The sequence below is a fragment of the Pteropus alecto genome, unplaced genomic scaffold, assembly GCF_000325575.1.
Source record: "Pteropus alecto unplaced genomic scaffold, ASM32557v1 scaffold313, whole genome shotgun sequence".
In the NCBI taxonomy this organism is placed as follows: domain Eukaryota; kingdom Metazoa; phylum Chordata; class Mammalia; order Chiroptera; family Pteropodidae; genus Pteropus; species Pteropus alecto.
In genome coordinates this window covers 2,375,501-2,393,555 of record NW_006434832.1, presented here as the reverse complement: position 1 = coordinate 2,393,555, position 18,055 = coordinate 2,375,501, and the positions used below count along the sequence as shown (strand labels likewise).

The 18,055-nt window shown below is 45.8% G+C and overlaps 1 protein-coding gene across 1 annotated transcript in view; it reads right to left on the bottom strand.

The window, feature by feature from the left end:
- Positions 1–15,143: 15,143 nt before the first annotated feature.
- MYL4 (myosin light chain 4) overlaps positions 15,144–18,055 on the bottom strand; it is a 22,383-nt gene continuing 19,471 nt past the window's right edge. Inside the window, exons 6-8 of the mRNA XM_025045616.1 lie at positions 17,444–17,593; positions 15,770–15,943; positions 15,144–15,262 (exon numbers count right to left, since the gene is read on the bottom strand). Of these exons, the coding sequence (XP_024901384.1) occupies positions 15,144–15,262; positions 15,770–15,943; positions 17,444–17,593 (443 nt within the window). The remainder of the gene's footprint in view (positions 15,263–15,769; positions 15,944–17,443; positions 17,594–18,055) is intronic.

Below are 18,055 nucleotides of genomic sequence, written 5' to 3'. Positions count from 1 at the left end.
GTTTCACCTTCATTTTTAATGATATTTCTTAGATATGATTTCCAGGTTGACAGGTTTTTCCTTTTAGTACATTAAAGATGTGGTTGCATGGTTTTCTGGCCTCTACTGTTTCTTTTGTTGTTGTTACATTTCAAAACCACCTTTATTCTGTGTGAAGACCTAATACAATGCATTAAAGCAACTTAAGACAAGACATAGCCCCACTAAATCTATAGCTCAAACAAAATGTCAAGGAGGCATGCTCGCCCACCCGCCACCCTCACCCCAGCCTCCATTATTTCTGATTAGAAGTCAGTGTCCTACGATAGATGATTGGCTAAAGAAGCTGTGGTACATATATACAATGGAATATTATTCAGCTATAAGAAGAGATAAAATACTGCCATTTGCAACAACGTGGATAGACCTCGAGATAATCCTGCTAAGCAAAATAAGCCAGACAGAAAAAGTTGAAAATCACATGATATCACTTATATGTGGGATATAAACCTAAAAGCAACAAATGAACAGGACAAACAAACAGAGACTCATGAACACAGACAATAGACTAGTGGTTACCAGAGGGTAGCGGGGAGAGGGAAGGGGGAGGTAGATGGGGTAAAGGGGGTCAAATACGTGGTGACAGAAAGAAATCTAACTATGGGAGGCGAACACACAATGTAAATATATATATGCCTCACTGTTAAAATGTACAGATGAAATTTCTTGGATTTTGTTAACCAATGTCACCATGAAAAAATTAATTAATTAATTTTTAAAAAAGAAGAAGAAGTCAGCCATCACTTACATTCTTGTTCCCCTCTCTTTTCCCTCTGGGTTTTTTTTTCCTTTTTAATCTTTTATTTTGAAATTATATTTATAGTTATGGAAAATTATATTTATGGAAAAGTTGCAAAATACTAACGAGAATCACCTTTTATCATTTACTCAGTTTCCCCTAACTTTTACTTTTTATATTACCGTACATAATTATCAAACACAGGAAACTAATGTTGATACAATACTATTAACTAATCTACCTTCAGTATTTGAATTTTGCCAATTTTGCCCATTAATGTCCTTTTTCCAGTTCCAGGATCCATCCAGTCCAGGATCCCACACTGCGTTGTCATCACGTCTCCTTCGATCCGTGACGTTTTCTCAGTCTTTCTTTCCTTTCATCGCCTTCACACTTTTGAAGAGTCTGGGTCAGTTATTTTGTCCTTCACTTTGGGTTTGTCTGATGCTTTCTCATGATTACTTTGAGACATTCTGGACAAGAATACCGCAAAAATGATGTGCCTCGTCAGTAAACCGTATCAGGAGACACTTGATGACAATATGTCTTATTATTTATCACTTTAACTTTGATCATGTGGGTAAGGTGGTATCTGCCAGGTTTCTTTGCTATAAAGTTACTATTTTTCTCCGTAATTAATAAGTATTTTATAGGAAGATACTTTAATTCTGTGCAAATATCCTGTTTGTCTTCACGTTTTATCCACTAATTTTAGCATCCGTCAATGGTTCTTGACTGAAATCAATTACCATGGTGTTTGAATAAATGTGATTTTCTATTTCTCTTTTCCTTCCGCAGCTATTACTTGGTATTCCATGGTAAGGAAGAGCTGCCCCTTCTCTCTCATTTTAAAAATTCAGTTATTTATTTATATCAGTATGAATTCATGGATATTTACTTCATTCTCCGAGTTATAATGTATTATTATCATTATTTATTTTGTTGCTCAAGTTGTCTCTATCTCTGCTTTTAAGTTTTTTCATTATCTTTGGTTTTTCAGCAGCTTCACTATAAGGTGAACAGGTGCTGTTTTCTTTGCATTTATCCTGTTTGGAGTTGGTGAGACTCTCGGATACATAAGAGGTTTATTTTTCACCAAATATAAGAACTTTTTAGCCGTTATTTCTTCAAATGTTTTTTTCTGCCCATTAGCTTTACTCTTTACTTTCTGAAACTCCAATTATACATATTTTAGATATTATCTAAATATTTATTATTATAAATATTTATATAATTGTAAATATTTAGATAGTATCCCACAGGCCACTAAGGCTCAGTTCTTTTTTTTAATCATTTCTTTGTTTTTCAGGTTAAGTAGTCGATTGATCTCTCTTTTGCAGTTTCTAATATGCTGTTAAGTCTATCCAGGGACTATTTGGACATTGTGTTTTTAAATTTTAAAATTTCTCTTCATTCTCTTTTGTAGTTTCAGTTTCTCTGCTGAGATTCCCTATATCTTCAATCATTATGTCTACATTTTCCTTTAAGTCCTTAAACATGTTCACAGTGGCTATTTAAAAATTCTTGTCCGCTAATTCTGACTCATCTCAGGGTCTATTTCTCTTTCTTTTTTTAAATCATGGGTCCCAATTTCCTGCTTCTTCACATGTATAGCAATATCAAATTATATACTAAACATCGTGAATCATTCATTTTAGAGTTTATGTTTTTTCCCTTGAAGAGTTTGAGTTTTGTTGTATTACTCAATTAAATGACTGACAGATTAGTTGATATAGTCTTGGTTTTACTCTTTTTCAGGGCTGGTCTTTTATTTTATCCTTAGTCTTAGGGTTTGGTTTTTTATTGTAGAACATGGACCTTACTCCTAAGGTGTTAACTTTCTGTATCACCTAAGTGCCTGAGTTGTTCAGTGAGATCTCTTCACTTTGAGCTGAAACTCCAGCATCTCTAAGCCAGGTGCAACCCCGTGTTCTACTCTAGCTCTCTGCTCCAGCTCTCAACTGCTCTCAGCTAAACCTTGCAGAATCTCACTATGTGCAGCCCATTCCTCATCTAAAGACTCTGGTTAACACCCATGCAGACTTCTGCGGGCACCTCTCTGTTCAGCTTCTTCCTCTCTAAAAGCCCGCCTCACCAATCACAGCTTCCTCAGTGGTCCTGAACTCTAATCTATTGCTGTTCAGCTCAGTGGGACCATCATGCACTTCCTAGGCTCCATCTTTTTGAACTATAATCCAGAAAGTTCCCCCAGGCAGAAAGCTGGGTAGTTGTAGGGCTCACTTCATGTGTTTCCCTTCCCTTGAGGATTATAATTCTGCTTTGCCTATGTTCAGTGTCAAAAGCAGTTCTTCAGATGTTTTATCTAAATTCATTATTGTTTACTGTGGGAGAGCAAGTTCCACATCAATCACTTTGTCGTAGTCAGAAGCAGAAGTTCTGTGGTGATTAATTTATTTATCCACCTCTTCTACCATTACTGGATGGTGAGATGCTTGAATGTGTTATCTTTATAGACCCAAGTAGGTCCTCAGTAAATAAAAGAATCACTTCCGCTTCCTATTTTTTTAAATTCTTAGCAGCTTTGATAGTTAATTTTAATAAAATATTAATTAAACACTGATGTTGGGAGACCTGAGTTTTTACTCTGTGATTTGCCCGATGCCATACTCCCCAGCTGATAGAACCATGTAGGGGTATCCAACGCATGATGGATTAAAAAAAAAAAAAAAAAATCTTTTCCAAGATCTATTTAAGAGGCATAAGTCACATTATCTGGCCACTTGCCTGGCCTTGGCCAGGCTGACACCAAAATAGGGATCCTTCACCTGTGATCTCATTAATAGCTGCCACCTCAGGAAAGCCCCACTCCTATTGAGTTCCTCACTGTCACTACCATAAATTGGAGGAACCAGGTTCATGGCCGTTTCCTGGATCTCTTGCTTTCAAGATCATGCTTAATTTCCCCCTTTGTACTAAGAGGCAGAAAGTCTCCAGATTCAGGTCCTTGCCCCACCTCTTACTAGTCAGATGGTCTTGAGAAAGTCTCCAAATCCTCTCTATACTTGTTTTCCTTCTCCGTGAAAAATAACTACCTGTTCCTTGCCCTTTTCCTCACCCCCACTCCCACTCCCACCCCCACATTATACCCTCCCAACACACATACCTGTTATGAGGTTCTATGAGACCACAGATATGAAAGTCCCTGGGAATTTGAAAAGCACAGAGGAATATGTTCTTACGATTGTTATTATGGAGAAATTACAGCCCTCTCAACGTAAATATATTCCTCTAATTTAAAGAAGCTAAGTATGGAGTAACATATTCATTGGCTCAGAATCTTATCCTCCCACACATTTGGCAGAGATTCTTCTGTCCATTGAGAGAGGGATGACCCAGCTGTTCCTCTGGCTTGAAGGAAATTGGGCTTTTCAGAGTTCACACTGACTAAAAATGACATAACTTGGAATTCTGGGCTCTGGGGAGCTATCTTAGAAACTACTCCTAGATTTTGATCAAGGTAGTGGTGGAGGGATGAGCTCAGCCTTGGCGTTTGACATTTACAAGCACGTACTAGGCACCTCCTGTGCGCCAGGTGCTTCTCAGCATATTGAGGATGCAGAAGTGAAGAACACCAAGCCCTGCCTTCCCAGAGCCTGAGCCCAGCTGGGCCTGAGACAATCGAATTCTGTTTTGGAGTGCATCTTCATGTGAGCCAGACCCTACTGAGAAGAACAAGTGAGAACTCAAGGATTTTCTGTCTCCGTTCAGCATACAAGGTACTATCTGGCCAAGCCTAGATTCAAGCTCTGTGCCCACAGAGGGCATCACATGATCACTTACACCCATCTCAGACCAATCCAGACACCTTCCCCACCCAACTCCCGAGCCAAGATGACATCTCATTCTGATAACAGAGCTGCCGTTGGGCTTCTGGCCCCAAATTCCTGTTCTGGTATCTTTCTGAATCCCCAGTCACCCTCCTTGCGACTCTGCTCCAGTAGATCTAAACTTGCAGCTTGGCTCCACCATGTGTTTTAGACCTCTCAAGCCCTCCTTACTCACTTCCTTAAGAGACAGGGTAAAGTAATGTCTACACAATAGTTAAATTGTGTAGTTAAATTGTACCATTTGCTCACATTTTTCTAATATTTACTATATGCCAGTCACTGTGCTAAATGGCTTACATTAATTTTTTCATTTTAATCTCCATTTTACAGATGGGGAAACTGAAGCTTAGTATAGTTAGGTAACTCACCCAGGATCGTCCTTTTCCTTAAAAAAGCCTTTTCCCTGCCTGCTCACCCACTGAGGCGGCTCTATTTCTAGGCCTTGACCACTTCCTGTCTTGACTATTACAAGAATATACCAGCCATGCCCAGCTGACTCCTGAGATATGACAGCCACACCGGAAAAACCAAGATCTGGGCCAAACAGAGGGCCCCTAGGAATTAGCTTTTCCCTAAAAGAATGACAAAGAGTAGAATGACTGTGAGCTGGGAGTATAAACAACAGTATGCCTCACTTCCTTGTGGCTCTGGATGTTTCCGACCCAGTAAGACCTGCAGCCCTCAGCCCTGACCTGGAAGCCACGAGGACTAGGTGGGGAGTGGAAGGGGAGAGCCCGCACCTCCTTCACTCCTACCAGGACCCCTGGCAGGAGAGCACCTCGACCTCTCTGCGCCACCCCCTCCTCTCTACCCCTCCTGCTCCATTCTCCTCTCCTCGGGGCCTCAGACACCTGCGACTACCCCAAAGGCTCTGTTCCCCATCCCTGGGTAGTTACTCACAACTGCCGTTTGTCTGTCTTCCTGACCCCGTGTCTGTGGTGCTTCCCTAAGAACTCTCATAGCCACCCCCTAAATGCTCAGAAGATGTATGTGGTCAACAACACGAATGCCCTGTTTTTCTGGAGCGTTCCTTTGCCCGCGTCACAAAATGAAATTATGTTTCTAACCGCTTCAGAATTCTACTGGGCAATCCACTGAGTAAGGTTTAAGCTAAGATGATAGAGCGGTGACAACTTCAGAGCTGTCATTTATTGAGGGCTTATTATGTGCCAGGCACTGTGCTAAATGCTTCGTACCTATTACCTTGTAAAATCCTCACAACACGCCTTAATGAAATAGGTATTGTTTTTACCCCCACTTTACAGATGAGGACACTGGGGTACAGAGAGGCATAGTCACTTGCCCAAGGTCACTCACTGGTGAACCGTAGTCTCAGGTCTAAACCCTGGCATTCTCCATACCCAGGAGACTTCAATGCTTACACCCCCAAAAAAGTAATTAATAATGGACATGGGTGGCAGGTGACCATGGGTGACCTTTGGGGTAGGGGGACAGAACTCTAAAGTCCCTTAAAAACTAATTGTAGCACGTTGGAAGATGGGAGAGATGCACATGATAGACACTGAAGGTACATGGAATTAGCTACGTAGATAAGACAGAAGTCCCAGCTCTATCTATCTGTGGCCGGTTTTTAATTATATTTTTATCAAGCTAGAAAACAAAGTGAATAAAAAATATGAGCATGGTTATGTAGCAAGACCACTCCTTACAAGTCCAAATCCTCAGAAAAAAGAAATGCTGAACCATGTCCCCCTAAGCTGCAAATCGCATCACACGAGTGACTCACTGCAACCCCTCTCTACCCTCAATATCCTCTTCCCCCTCCATCTCTTCCTCCAACAACCCGCAAAATTTATCTCAACCAGATGCCACAAAGAAAAAACCAGAAGGATAGGGTCACCAGGGAGACATTCTCTCATTCTACCTTCCCACCTGAGCCCAAAGCAGCATTCCTATTTCCTTTGAGTTCAATTTTTAGATTCTTGCTCCCTGGGAAGGGTCTCTGACTCAGATCCCATCTCTGGTCCCTTCCTTACTCCAAATCACCTTGGTACTTCTGCCCTGATTTTGTTACATGCTGTCTTGATTTTTTTTAACCTGTTGGCAGGTTTATACCAAAGGACCCCAGCGCTTTGCTCTCTGCTGCCTTACGTAAGCCTATCATCAGGACGTTTGGTGGCAGAAATGATACACAACAGCCAAATAAAGACAAGCTTTGGGAAGAGAGGAGAGAAAAAGAAATTAGAGACCTTATTGCTGGAAGGGACTTCCAGAATGTCCTTGACTACTTCAAAAGCAAACTGAAACCTGGAATGAGAAATTGACTTGACAAGGTGACAAACTACATGGCATGGGGCAGAGGGACCGGGAGGGGCCAGGAGGGGCCAGGAAAGGCAAGGGCTCTATAGCTGGTGCTTAGGAATGCAGACTTAGGCAGCAAGAGGACGTGGGTCTGATTCCTGAAGCTTCCACCCATTCACTGAGTGCCCCTGTGAGAGCTACTTAGCCTCTATCAGCCTCTGTTTCCTAATTTATAGAATGAGGATAATTGCACCTGCCACAGGAGAAGTCACTGGGAAGAGTAACCCAACAACGCAGGCAAAGCACATGGGAGAGCATTAGCACAAAGTGAGTATGCAGTAAAGGCAGTAATGTCAATTATTACGAATATTACTTCCCTGTCCATTTGTTTCCCAGGTACTTCTACTATTTTGTGGGTATCCCAGAAGAATAATAGTTGCTTCATTTTCCTTCTTTGGCTAAAGCCTTTTGCCTAGACTCCCCTTCTCCCCTGTGGAATTAACATTGATTGAGTCCTTACTATGTGTTATGGACACTATTTTAAGTGTTTACAGGTATTACTCATTTGACCCTTGGAATAACCAAATGAGGCCAGGACTACTATTACCCCATTTTATAGACCAAGAAATTGAGGCTTGGAGAAGTTGAGAAACTTGCCCGAGGTCACACAGCTTGTGAGTGTAGACCCATCCTGACCCTGCGACTAAACTCCTCACCACTGTCCCCTATTGCCTCCATGAATGTGTCACAATCAGTCATCCACTATGGTTTGTTTCAAGACCAGCTCCTCTTCCTCCAAAGAGCCTTCTCTGATCTCTTAACTGCAAATAATCCTGCTTCTCCCTTTAAAATCACCCTCCCCTTCTTTGTTAGTATCTGTCTGACAGTCTTTGCCTTCCACTTGGTATTTGTTATTTGTGTTCAGTACATGCCTTAGCTTATCTATCAATTCTGCTACTCCTCGAGGGCAAGGACCAAGCTCTATGCAATTTTATAAACCTCAAAGGCCTGGCAAAATGCCAGCTGCCGTTACAAGAAATTAGACCCTGGCAAAATATCAGAAAGATGAAATTCTAAATCAGAACAAAAACTTGCAGTGGCAACAATAAAATGCATTATGTAAATACTTGTGAAACTAACTGCAGTATACAGGAACTCTCTCCACATTCCAACTGTAACCAAGCTTTTGAACGCTAGATCTTCGACCTCTGGCTTGTCCTTAACATGGAGAGCACAGAGGGACTGAGTCGAGAGCTGAAATGTGGGTGGGAATGGAATGGAAGAAAGGGTAAGGCCAGGTGGCCAGTTTTTTTAATCTCCTTTGAAGCCTGAGGGCCAGGAAGATGAGGGAGCCCTGCGACCACACTGCCAGATGGGCTGTTTCACATCCTCAGATGCCGAGGACAAAGCCTCACACACCGCGAAGCAAACTGAGACAAGGACACCTCCAACCCCCTGTCCCTACATTAACCGTAGCCCTTGGTTACAAAATGACACATCTGTCCCTAATAACTACCACCGTATAAGATTTACATAAATGCAAAAGGACTAAGATTTTTTTTTAGAAAATGTACATACGCTGTGGGGTATAACCAAAACCTTGTGAGATGAGAATCATCCCCATTTGACAGTGGACTCTATTGTAAGCAAAGTTCAACGGTTAGGACAGTGGGCATGTGAGTGCTGACCATGAGGAGATTCATATCCAAAGAAACCCACACCTCTGAGGGAGGAAGCCCAGTGGAGGCCATCGGCACCTGATAAAGGAACAGGGGAGCAGAAGCAACCGCAGGGGTGCGAGGAGCCTGTGGGCTCTCAGCTCCAGCTTGGCGGCCTGGGCTCCATGCAGGTCCAGCGGCCAGGAGCAAGATCTAGAGGACCTTGATAGGAATCCTTATTTGGCTAAAAGTAGGGGAAGTAAAAGGTGGAACTGCCCCTCGCAAACTAAGTGTGACCCAAGGAATGGCTGAGGAAGAGGTGGAAGCGAAGAGGGTCTTGGGAGAAGGAGGTGGACTGCCACAGGGCTCAGGGCAGCCCGGAAGGAAGGCTGGCCGCACCAGATGCAACGTCAAAACTCTCAGGGGGAAGTAAAACAGGATCCCACAAAGGCTCTGCAACCGTGGTTCTTAATCTATTCTGAGTCCCTTATCTCTTTGAAAATGTGGTAAAAGTGACAAGTTCTCTTCTGGAAAAAAAGAGCATAAATGTGTCCACAAGGGTCTTCATAGTGAAGAATCTCTATTCCTGTCGGCAGAGGAATGGCTGGTACTCACAAATGAACTGCAAACAACTAAACTAGGAAACAGGTGGGGAAGGGGCACCCAAGAGGCTGAGGGAGCTGAGGGAAGAGAGCTCTGTAGGGTTCTTATCCATAATGGCTGGAAGGAGGGGCAACGGAAAACTAATTATGAACTTAAGACTGGGGCATGGGACTGTGAGAACAAGACCAAGAAGGTGTAAGTCCAAAAGGAGATGAAATTTTTGTAATGTTATAATTAACAAAAATAGCCTGTCCACAAGAGCAAGAAGAGCAGGAAGGACACAGTTCTTGGTGGTAGTAGGACTCCCCGACCTCTATTTTGACCTCAGTTCTCAGTTCTATCTTTTCTGTCAAGATTTATTTCCAGACTCTAAAGTGTGAAACTCCATTGCTAAGAAGGAACTAAACCCCAAGACAGAACAAGTTAGACAGCAACTGGCCACGTTAAATAGATTCAAGAATCTTGGCCCTAGAACAGGCACCTACTAAGACGTACTTACCTGAAGAAAGAGAAGTCAACTTCTCTCATGGGGAATGGTCTTAGATCTTTTCTGGGTCATTTTGGAAGACAAACCCAGGACCAGCCCATTTTTTAAATGGATCATTTGTTTGTTGCTGTTGTTGTTGTTGTTGTTGTTGTTGTTGAGTTGTATGAGTTCTTTGTATATTTTGGATATTACACTTAAGGTTCTAAACACATATACACAATAAGGGTGAAAATAAAACAAATGGACTAAAGCTGGGTATAGCAGTAAGTTAGCTGAGTTCTAAATGATCAGTATGGGAGAGCTGGAAGGGACACCAAAGTCGATCTAATCAACTCCCTCATTTTGCAACCTGTTGGAAGTGAAGCCGAGTGCTATGTGACTTGGGAGCAGAACTGTAGTAGATGCCAGGTCTCTGTGTGTCCAAAAGTGTCCTCTCTTTGATCTCTCATTGAAAACAATGGGGGTACTGAAGCAACCTAACAGTTGTGAGTCTTTGAAAGTGTATAAAACTTCCATTTGCCTGCAGACATAGAGACGGACTAAGTGACTTCTGAAGTTTCTCAGGGTCAGATTGTGTGATCATAGTTTGGCACCCTATTGGAAGCATGCTGCTGCAATTGTGCCATCTAGTGGAAAAAGGCAGATATTGCACCATCAACCATCAGCCAGCCATCTCCACCTTAAAAGCTGGAGTAACCAGAGAGCTTAAAGGATGCCAAACACATGACAGCACGATGCTAAATGCTGCTCTCAGCATTACACTCTGCTAGAAGTCTCCAGGGTCTTCTCTAGTTCTGATATCTTCAGTTCCAATTTGGCGATTGTGTTAAAGAGATGATACTGTGGCCGTCACTGAGTGGGAAAGCTGGAAGAAAGGAGCAAGCCTGACTTAGGTCTTGACGGGTGAGAGTGATTTGAATGGGCAGAAAGAGGAGTGTACATGGCGGGGGAGGGAGGAACAAGATAGATTAAGAAGTTGTGGGGCAAGGAGGGAGGGGGAGGAGAAGGCAGAGTAGGGGAGCTAACGGAGGAGGAAGGGGTCAGCTGGCCGTGGCAAATGCTGTTGCTAGGAGACTGGGGCAAAGAAAGGAAGACCTTAGAAACTGACAGGAAGGTGTGGGAATGACCAGCAGGCCTTAGGAAGGTTTTTTAAGGGGAGAAATTTTATGAAATTGGCATTTTACGACTATTAATATCATGCTGTTGTTTCATAAATTAAACACTATACACAGAGGACAAGGAGAAAGGTAAACTGCTCCAGATTGGCAGGTGGCAGAGTTAACAAGCAAGGGAACTTACTTATGAGGCTTTATTGGGGCAACAGAAAGACAAGTAGATCTGTGCATCTGCCCACTGGAATCTTCAAAGTTTACATAGAGGCCGTAATGGGGTTCAGTCACATGTACGGTATAGACGGTCTCAACAACACATTGCTCTCTCAAAGTTGCATCCTTGAAACAGCTCCTAGTGTGGGAACGGTGGGCAGAGTGTACATTCCAATGACCAGGGGGAGAGTGAGAAGCCTTCAATTGCCTGGGTCCTGCTTGAGGGTCAACGAATGTTCACATCCTCTTGATGACCTCCTCTGGCATGTGTCATGCCACAGCCTTCAACTGGAGCGGGGAAACTAAAAGAAGAGCTGGGTTTTTGTTGTTATTCTCCCTACGTGATATTTGAAAATTCTTAAATGGGGATAATAACTCCTGCCTACTAAGCTGCTACACGAGAATGAGATGTGACGTGCTTAACAGTTCCCAGCAGTAGAAATGGTGGCTGAGCTGGAGCAGCCACCTTAGATGAACAGAGGTTACACACTACAATGCCACAAGGTAAAAGGAGACTTTGCGGTGGATGGCTGCCACGCCAGCTCTGAACTGCCACACTCAACTTCAGAGGGAGGGGAAAATGGACTTTTGTTTCTTTTAAGCCACTGCCTTTTGGTCTCCATAACTCACAGTCAAATATAATTGTAACTTATTGATACTGTGTTCAATAAACGTTGGCTCTTTTCTGTCACAGGATTACAAATAATTAATGTCTGTCTTCCCTCTACATTGTAAATTCCATGAGGGTAGGGACCGTATCTGTCTGGTTCAGTATATCCCCAAGGCCCAAGTCAGTGATGTACACACATCAGGTTGTCAGTAAGTGTCTACTGATCGAGTCCGTAGCCTCTGTCCATGCCCATCTTCTCTCCAGGCCTGGGCACTAACCTTAGGGTATCTTTTCCATTAACGTGTCGCTTAAGCCCATCAGCCAAGGAAAATCTCTATCATACCTCACTTCCTTCTGGTTCCTCTTCTTATAGATCCCTTGGAAATTATACTGCATGTTACATAGTTGTCCTGCTATTGTTATGCTATTTGAAGATCATTCTCTAGTTAGTCCCTTAATTGGACTGTAAGCTACTTGTGCAGGGATAAAAACTTTCAGTGTTTTGATCATGGAGAACCTTAACCACAATTCCTCACACATGCATAAAGTGGACAATAAATACTTCATGAAGGAAAAAACCTGACAAGGCCCCACCACTGAGGAGGAATATTGGCATTCGAGTTAGGGAGGGTGATTATTAAAAAGAAGAAATAAGTAAGGTCAAAAAGAGCAGTCAGAATGGTTGGGAGCGAGCAAGAGAGAAAAATCCCAAGAGCCTAACTTGGAAAAATTTTCAGAAGCAGGCTGGTGTGTTGAGAAATGAGAAAATACAGGATTCTGGGGTCCTGGACTTGACTTTCATTAGCTTTCACCTTAGATAAATCATGTCACCTCTAAAGATCTGTCTCATTTTATAATTGCATTTTTCTGGTCGTGCTCTAAGGAGCTGTTAGAAGCTCTAAGAAGCCAGAATCTAGCCCCTCGCCTCTTCAGCCAGAGAAGCTGTCCCCTTCAGCTTCATGCATTGGCTTTCCCATAGAATTTAGTTTGAGCAAAAGATGATGGAGCTAAAACAAAGTTTGAAAATCATTGGAGTTAAGGACCCCTCACAACTACATAAAGATAGCCTGTTTCATGATTCGACCTATTCACTCCCAAAGCTGAAGCCCCACCTCAAAGAAAAAATGGTACATGTAGACCCTGGTCTTGTCTTCCCAGACAGGCTTTAAACGCTGAGAAGGCCAAATTTAGGCTCGTGGTTTTCAGCTTCCCATGACAAGCTTACCGTTGGGGCTCATGGAACCTCAGCCTTGGCTGAATTCATAGATATTCCGCAAAGTTCTGTGGCCGGATGCGTTGACAGTCAGGGCAACAGGAAGGCTGGGAGAAGGAGTATCTCATCCACCTTGGGGAGTTCAGAGAGGTGTAAGGGGCCCCATCAGAAGTGACTGGGCCCTGGAGTTCCAAAAAAAGCAAGCGTTTTTGCTCATGCGTGTGCCTTTAACTTCATTACACCATCTTTCTCTTTTTTTCCCAGTTGCTGGTTTTCTTGTCTCTCTCCTATACGCACTCGCCTCTCCCCATCCCCTGCCCTCCCAGGCTGAGGTCTGCGTGCCCTCATCCTTTCCAGGGCCCCGAGCTGGAGTCCTGGGTGTGGAGCCCAGGGTTCGAGCAGGGAGTCAGTGAGATGTCCAGAACAAGCAGGGCTGAATTAGGTACCAGGGGCTCTGCACCGAAGGGGCCACAAACAAAGTGTGGTACATACACACAATGGAAAACTGTTCAGCCTTAACAGTAGGGAAATTCTGCCTTCCTTATTCCATCTACAACATGGATGAACTTTGAGAACGCTTTGTAAGTGAAAGAAGCTTGTCACAAAAAGACAAATACTATATAATCCCATTTATATAAGGTATCTAGAATAGTCAAATTCATAGAGACAGAAGTAGAATGGTGGTTGCTAGGGGCTTAGGGAGGGAGGAATGAGGAGAACTGTACACTTAAAAATAATTAAGAGGAAATTTTTATATTATGTGTGTTTTACCACAATTTTTTTAAAAAGAAAAGCAACAGCAGCAAAGACCATTTGAGGAGCCCCTGGCACCCCCAGAACTCCTGGTGTCCCTCTTCCTGCTTGCCACCTGGAGGTGAGATAAGGTGGAGAGTAAGCCTCAGAAGGAAACGAAACTCTTGATAACTCCTCAAACTGCAGGCCCTTCCAGAGCCCCCTGCGCATGCGTCTGACCCTCATACTTCTGGATCCACAGGAAGCCCTTGTCTCCCAGCTCCCAGATACTACTCATTTTTCTGAAGAATACACATGAGCCCCCAGGTGACATTGGAGTTCCATGCATGTGCACACACACACACACACACAAACACACCTCAATTAATTGGTTTAAAAAAAGTAAAAACTCAGAAACTGGTCAGGATCAGGGAACGCGGCCCAGGCTTGCCAGAGCTGTTTATTTACAGGCAGGGCCACAGGCCCATGAGGACCTCAGCTGTGATGAGTCCAGGACTTCAGCTCCAGCTCAGTCACTCTGGGCCTCTCGCTAACTCACCCCAGGAGGGTTAGGTCCAAGGACCAGGCACCTGAAAGAAAGGGCTAGATGGAAAGGGCATCTCACCCTCCACACCTAGCCCCTTATCACAGACCCCAAGGCCCTATCAGGATGGCGCCAAGCCCAGGGGAGCACAGGGGAGGGAGTGAGAGGAACAGGGACAAGAGCACAGGCCGGGGACACTCTCTTCCACCTGTGATCAGGCTTTCTCACCGGAAGGAGCCTGTACAAGAGGCCCCAGGCCTGAGGGAGGGGATGGCCTGGCCTTGAGAGATCCCGGGAGAAGCAGGAGGACATGACCGATGAGGGTGAAAACAGGGCACGAGGACCAGGGAGGGCAGAAGGCCAGGCAGGAAGGGGATGGGGGGAGGAGTGGAGAGGAAACGATGGGGGCTGGGCCGCTCCTCGTCATGACCCCTGTGGTTTCCTCTTCAGGGGTCAGGGCTGGGACCGAAGAGCTCTGGGGCATGTGGTGTTGTTCCAAAGCCCCTGTGTGGCCCCAGAAAGAGCCAAGATACAGAGGCTATACTCACGCTGGAGGGGTCTGCTTCACCCGGACATGATGTGCTTGACAAATGCTGGGAAAAAGGACAGAAATCAGCCACTGCACTTGGCCCATCTCAGCTCTTTATTGCCCTCTTGGCACCTTAAACCTCTTCGCTCTCTCTCTTCTGTTTGACTTTAAACTTCTCCACTACGAATTCTTTCTCTTATCTGGGGGTTGTTATGAGAAGGTGGGAGAGGGAAGAGACCTCACCTCTCTTCCTTGTCCACTCTGTGCCGACACAAAACATAGATGAAATGAGCTACATTACCCCTACTAATCCCCACAACCTTGAGAAAAGTGCCTGCTCACCCCATTCTCAGATGAGAAAACTAGGCTCAGAGAAGATAAGTGACTTGATCAAGATCACGCAGCTAGTGTATCTCCAAAATCTCCAAGATCCATGCTCTTATTACACCAGGATGGAAAAGAAGCACACCAAAGCCCATCTGGTGCCCGTGTCCTCTATCTCCTGGTGCTGTTCTGCTCTGCAGACCCACCCAGCCTAATATGTGCCCACCCTCTCATCCCTGGGTACCCAGGGAAATGAAGCATGACCTGATACCTTCATAATTGATGCAGCCATTGGCATCCTCTTGCCCAGCTAACAGTTGCTCCACTTCTGCCTCAGTCAGCTTCTCTCCTGGGGTGGGAGGCAGTGGGCTTTTAATTACAGATGACAAAGGAGGGGCAGGCAAAACCCAAGCACTGCCTCAAGTCTGAAGGCCCAAGACTCCCTGATCTGAGAAGTGGTCATCCCAGTCCTCCCCTAAAGGCACTGGAGACTGGAGCCAAGGGTCTTAAGACGCTTCCTAGCCCCTGAGGCCTCTCCCGCTGCCTACAGCCACCACAAGGTGAGCAGAGCAAGACCCCAGTGACCGAGGCAAAGACAAGGAAAGGAACCCTCGGTCCCACCTCTCAGGCCTCAGCAGTCACCCCTGCTCTACCGACCTCCTCTTTTGTTCTCCCAAACCTTGATGAGCAAACCCAGATGGGGCAGGTATTTCCTGCAGAGCCCAAGGCGACATGGCTGGATCAGGATGTGATCTTCAAGATGCAGGGACCCCATGTACTCCAACATCTGCCACCTGGGCACCTCCCACCCTTCTGTTCTGCCCACTTGGGCTCCACCTCTGCCCAGCTGGCATACCCAGAGTGGCAAGGACATGGCGAAGCTCAGCACCCATGACTGTGCCGTTGCTCTCCTTGTCAAAAACACGCAGCCCCTCCACAAAGTCCTCGTAGGTGCCCTGCTCCTTGTTACGCGAGATGTGTTGCAGGATGGGCAGGAACGTCTCAAAGTCCAACATCTTGGCATTCATCTCTTTAGGTGGCACAGGGAAGGAAAAAGTGACGTGAGCATAAACGCAAGGGAAGCAGAGGGTCAGCAGGGGGCCTCACCCCAGCTCTGCCTGGCAGGACCTGTCCCTGGCAGCTCCCAGGGCTCAGCTGCAGCCACTTCTGGGTGGGGCACCCAGTCAGTGATCCTGGAAGGCACAGAGCCCATGGGAGCAAGGCAGGAGGCTGGCTCTGGGGCTCTCTACTCAGTGAAAGGACTAGGGCAGATGGGAAAAGGAACTGTGACTCCACCCAGCCCTCTGAGCTCCAGGTGGCCAGGCAGGCAGGAGAGCTAAGGGTGGCAGCAGCAGGGGCTGAAGGGCCCAAAGGACTGTATAGCCCAGGCCACACATTCACAACTTAGACTTTTGACGTGCGACAGACATACAGTCTCAGAAGTGAACTGATAGGATTGCAAAAAGAAAATTTTACATAACTCTGCATTTGGGTCCGATTACTAAACCACACTGCCCAGAGCTACTCTGAATCAATAATTTTTATCAATTTGCAGATCTTTTGTGACTAGCATACTTCTCCCACACTGCAGTATGTTAAATGCTTCAATTTAACAGATGTAAACCATTGTTAAATACCACAAATTCTGACATTTCTTTCTTTTATTACAATCAGGAACTCCTCAAAATGGAAGTGCCCAGATATCTTTGCAGGGCAAGCTCCTGGTCCTCTGGCCCCCTCCGGCCCACATCCTTTACCAGACATTGGTGTCTTCAGTAGCAAGAGGAGGAAGGGAAGTGGCCAGAACCAAGGAAAGGGGAGAGGGCCTGTATGGGGCCCAGACAGCCTCCAGAGATGGCCCACCCTTGATGGGGGCTCCTGTCCAGGTCTGCCTGGTCCCACCGAGGGCCTACAGTTCTGAGGAGAAGGATGTGTGTTATGGCAGTTCTCAACTTCACTGCCTCACACGACAGATGGCATTCACCAATGGGACACACTCTCTTACGCCACTTTGTAAACTCTCATTCATCTAATGCAAACGAGTGAAAGAGCATCATTATAGAGCTAATCTTGAATCTGCTCTAGTTTATTTTTGCAATCTTCGATGTTCTAACCATTACCAGGAACAAATGATTTGCGCTGCAACTCACATGATCATAGTGCATCTCAGTGCTGGGCACCTTGACTAAGAGCTACTGGGTGAGGAAACGGGTGGGAATGTGGAGTTGGTTATCAGGATTCCCACCAAGCAGCCCTGCCCCAGTGCCCCTGGCACCCTTGGGTGTCAGAGGAAGACAGAATGTCGCTCCTTTCCTTTAGGAGCGACAGGCCACATTCTTCGAGGGTTAGCTAAGTGCCGGTGCTTCGGGATAAATTCTCAAAATAGGAGGCAGGTTACCTGGGGAGGGAAGGCTGATCTTGCAGGGCTGAAGGGAGAGAAGGGAGAGAGCGGCGGATGGGAGGTAGATTTGGGCGAGAGCCCCGGGGGCGACAGGAGACACCGAGAGGCTGAGCCCAGGCCGGTGCTGACCTTCTGGCTTGGGCTTGCCCAGGACGCGCAGCACCTCGGCGTTGGTGGGGTTCTGGCCCAGCGCCCGCAGCACGTCCCCGCACTGCGCATACGTGATCTTCATCTCTCCAGTCGAGGTCCGGTCAAATAGTGAAAAGGCCTCCTTGAACTCTGCGGAGAGAAGGCCCGGCTGCAGCCCCTGAGCCAAGTGAAGGCTGTGGCGGGAGGCTGATCAGCCTGTCCGTCCGCACTGAAGAGCAGGTCAATGAGGTTGATAACATAGTTCAGTTTTTCCCTTCAGACATCGTCCCAACCTCTCCCTGGAGCCCACCGCCATCCTGCTTTCTGACAACTAAAGAAGGAGCCTGGCGCCTCCGTGCCCTGTTCCAGCGCTGGGCCCGTGAGCTCTTCTATCAGTCGGTTGTCACATAATTCGAATGTCTCCCCTGCCTCCACCTCCCACCCACCCTGGTGTAGGTGGGGTTCCCGACTGTTGAAAATAGCAGGGAAGTGAAAATAGCCCTGGTTCAGGAGTCAGGCTTCCTGGGTTGCCTCGTGTTGGTTTTGCAGAGAAACACAGGAGAAGCCGGCGGTGTCTCGGGTTTCTTGTGCATCGCGGGACCGAGCCCCACC